Source organism: Chelonoidis abingdonii, chromosome 2 (assembly GCF_003597395.2).
Source record: "Chelonoidis abingdonii isolate Lonesome George chromosome 2, CheloAbing_2.0, whole genome shotgun sequence".
NCBI lineage: Eukaryota > Metazoa > Chordata > Testudines > Testudinidae > Chelonoidis > Chelonoidis abingdonii.
In genome coordinates, this window is record NC_133770.1 from 85,407,117 (window position 1) to 85,411,142 (window position 4,026).

The 4,026-nt window shown below is 41.5% G+C and overlaps 1 protein-coding gene across 2 annotated transcripts in view; it reads right to left on the bottom strand.

The window, feature by feature from the left end:
- Positions 1-1,100: 1,100 nt before the first annotated feature.
- LARS2 (leucyl-tRNA synthetase 2, mitochondrial) overlaps positions 1,101-4,026 on the bottom strand; it is a 128,302-nt gene continuing 125,376 nt past the window's right edge. The window contains exon 21 of one of the 2 annotated variants that reach the window (XM_032803182.2): positions 1,101-1,589. In XM_032803182.2, the coding sequence (XP_032659073.1) occupies positions 1,410-1,589 (180 nt within the window). In that variant the 3' untranslated portion in view covers positions 1,101-1,409. The remainder of the gene's footprint in view (positions 1,590-4,026) is intronic. The other variant, XM_032803185.2, reaches the window with a different exon arrangement.

Below are 4,026 nucleotides of genomic sequence, written 5' to 3' on the forward strand. Positions count from 1 at the left end.
GAACACAATTGTTTGTTTGCACATAATGAAATCCACTGAAAAAACAAGAGTTGCCATTTGGGTTCTCACGTGAGAGCTCACCTTGAACCAAGAAAGGATGCTATGTTTGCCTTCACGAGCCCTGCATTACTAGTATCTAAGTAATTCTTTTGTACAATGCGTCTGATGTGCTCAGAGATGTGCTATCTGGTGAAAACAAATTCTATTCTATTCAGAAGAGACTTTCTGTAGTTTGTAAAATCTGAAGAAGATAAATGTAAGGAGATGGAAAGCAAGCAAAAAAGGACACAGATTAAACCAGAATGTATGAAAAGTATTTTTTTATATTCTTAATTTGTCTGTCAAACAGGTCTGAAGTGCACTGTCAGAGCTGTGTAAGGAAACATCCATCCTGATGGCCTTCACCAGGGGTTCTCAACCTTTTTCTTAAAAACTCCATTGGTTTTCTGCTTATAAAAACCAGGGTCTGCGGTAGGGGGAGGCGGGAAGCAGGGCATCTGCCTGGAGCCCCATGCCATAGGGGCCCCTACAAAGCTAAGTTGCTCAGGCTTTGGCTCTACCCCCACTGGTGGGGCTCAGGGCCCTGGGCTTCAGCCCCATGCAGTGGGACTTCAGCTTTCTGCACTGGGCCTCACTGAGTCTAACACTGGCGGACACCCTGAAACCTGTCTGAGGCCCCCCAGGGGGCTCCAGACCCCTGGTTGAGAACCACTAGTCTACACTACCGTAGCCACAATCCAGTGCTAATTGGTTCCTATAAGCACTCAATTGCACCAAAACTGTGAATAAGGAATAATGCTATTTCATATTAGCGAACCCAAATGTGATCTCTATCTAGGAAGCAGAGGTGACTGGTGACACGTTATAGTTTTTTGAACACGTTATGGAGCAAGTATTCACTGCAGTAGTTCGGCTCTTTAATTATATTTACTAAAAACACTGATAGAAACAAAGTCAATTTCCTAGTAAGACACATTCTAGAGATTGGCCCAGATACCCATGAACTTTAGGACACTTGAATACTGATGCAGACATTGTAGGCTGGGCCCATCTCTAATGCCCTCTTAACTGCAGCTTCAGATATTTCTCCCAAATCTCTCTTTCTTTTGCCTGCTTTTCCTTACACTGCTGCCTCCTGTAGCATCCTTGCTCAGCCTGACAATATGGTGAAGTAGCTTCCTTCACTGATCAAATAGGAAACCCCAATACCTTGGCTTTTCTTTATGTTTAAATGAAGATTGACTTGACAAGGATCAGCAGCAATACAGTTTTAGCCAATAAAGATTTTTCCTTTTTCTCCATTGTGAAATAGATTTAAATAAGCATAACTGGTATTTTTAATGGGCTTCATTTTGAAGCATTCCATCAGCCACTCACAGGCTAGCAGCCTTAGACAGCACATATTCCCATTATTCTTGCAATAGGAAGTTGATGAGGGCAGTTCTTGGAGACAGAAAGGTCTTTTTGATAGGACGTCCCTGGAGGTGTTTGATTCCCAGTTCACTTTGAAGAATTAGTTCATGGACTTCCTCAGCATTCCGGGCTACTTGGCGAGGCATACTGACTTTGCCACAAGCTTTGTTATTGATCTGGAAAACAGAGACATGACAGCAAGAAAGGACTGAAGTTACTAAATTGACCCAAAGGATTTCAAATCTACACTCCAATCCACCCAGTTACACTTGTAGGAGACAATGATATCAAACCTTCTCTCTTTTTCTTTACTGACTAGAAAGAAAACAAATAACTCCCTAGGGACCAGAGTAGCAGCCGTGTTAGTCTGTATCCGCAAAAAGAACAGGAGTACTTGTGGCACCTTAGAGACTACCAAATTTATTTCAGCATAAGATTTCGTGGGCTAAAACCCACTTCATCGGATGCATGCAGTGGAAAATACAGTAGGAAGATATATATACACAGAGAACATGAAACAATGGTCATTACACAAAGTAAAACTATTTCCCCATGCTTATTCCACCCCTCCCTCTACCCACCCACACACTGTTCCTCACACCTTCTTGTCAACTGCTGGAAAAGGGCATTTTGATTACCACTACAAAAAGCTTTTTTCCCCCCTCTCCTGTTGGTAATAGCTCACCTTAACTGATCACTCTCATGACAGTGTGTATGGTAACACCCATTGTTTCTCATGACAGTGTGTATGGTAACACCCATTGTATATGTATCTTCCTACTGTATTTTCCACTGCATGCATCCAGTGAAGTGGATTTTAGCCCACAAAAGCTTATGCTCAAATAAATGTGTTAGTCTCTAAGGTGCCACAAGTACTCCTGTTCCCTAGCTACCATATAGAAGGAGAGTGTCTCTGATTCACAGTATAAGCTCAAGGAAACTTGAAAGAATGGCAATGTGAAGTTCTCCTTTTTGAAGACTTCTAGTATCAGCAGAATCTACAACTAGGTGATATATTAAATGTTTGAGAATTGCACAAGCTGAACAAGGAGACAGCAAATCTAACCGTTTGGCAGATGGAAGTTCTGCTTTAGACTTTTGCTTTGTCTTTTAAAGCACTTGAATGATAAACCACAGAGATTAAACCAGATTAGTTTAAAACAAAACTTGTGACAGGGGAGATACCTCCAAAAGAGATTACTCACAAACTATTTTTAAAAAATGACATCCGTTTATTAACAAGATGAGTATCCATAAAGCTAACGGCAATTGCTAGGAACACATCCCCTAAGAAGGTAATGCTTTCGTTTGTTTGGCTGCTTTACAAAGCAACCTCCGACTGGCTCCCTAGCAGCATGGCAAAAATCACATACTACTGCAGAACAACATCTACCTACAGATTTATTTAAAATTATAAAAGGCATCTCTGGGGAAGCCTTTCACCCTTTCATCACTGTAGATCATTTCAGCCAATAAAATAGATAAAGGAAGGAGAGTGGACATCCCTATTGAGCTCCTCCTCCCAATTTAAAACCAAGAGATTCATTACCACAAAAGCCATCAGATTTGTATGTAACATTTTAACGTAATTAATGAAATCAACCCCAATCCTAAATTATATCAAATAAGGTTTTTAGATATTTTTATTTAGTTTAAGCAAATTACTTCCCTGTAGGAATGTGGAAAGCCAGCATAGGTGGTGCAGATCTTTGTCCTTTGGATCAAAAAGTAACATTTTCCATGGAGTTTGGACTGGAGCTTGTGTGAAACCTTTTCTGGCCACTGCGTTTTATAAAGGATATTAGTATACAGTACAGCTACTGCAAACCAGGAGGAGGGGGAGAGGTGGGTCCCAGGTTTTGTAAAAGGAAATTATTTGTGCAACACTTAATGACAGAAGTGGGGGATACTTACTGTAACTGGAGGTTCTTAGAAATGTGTGGTCTCTATCTGTATTCCACATGTGGGCAGGCATGTGCACCATATGCCTGAGTCCAGAAATTCTTCAAAGTAGTATCCTTTGCCCCCAAATGTATAAATATATAGAGATATACCTATCTCATAGAACTGGAAGGGACCCTGAAAGGTCATTAAGTCCAGCCCCCTGCTTTCACTAGCAGGATGAAGTTACTGATTTTGCCTCAGATCCCTAGGTGGCCCCCTCAAGAATTGAATTCACAACCCTGGATTTAGCAGGCCAATGCTCAAACCACTGAGCTATCCCCCCTAGTACATTTCTTCTTGTGCTCCTGACTGAGGATATAGGAGGTAGTGTGGGTCAACACCTCTCTAGTTCCTCTTCTTACTGCAAATCCAACAAGATCTAGGGGATGGAGGGTAGGTAGTCGAATACAGATAGGGACCACAAATCTCAAAAAGAATCTCAAAGGCCTGGTCTACACTACGCGTTTAAATCGATTTAAAGAGCGTTAAATCGATTTAATGCTGTACCCGTCCACACTACAACGCCCTTTATATCGATATAAAGGGCTCTTTAAATCAATTTCTGTACTCCAACCTGACGAGAGGAGTAGCGCTAAATTTGATATTAGCGTATCGGATTACGGTTAGTGTGGACGGAAATCGACATTATTGGCCTCCGGGCGGTATCCC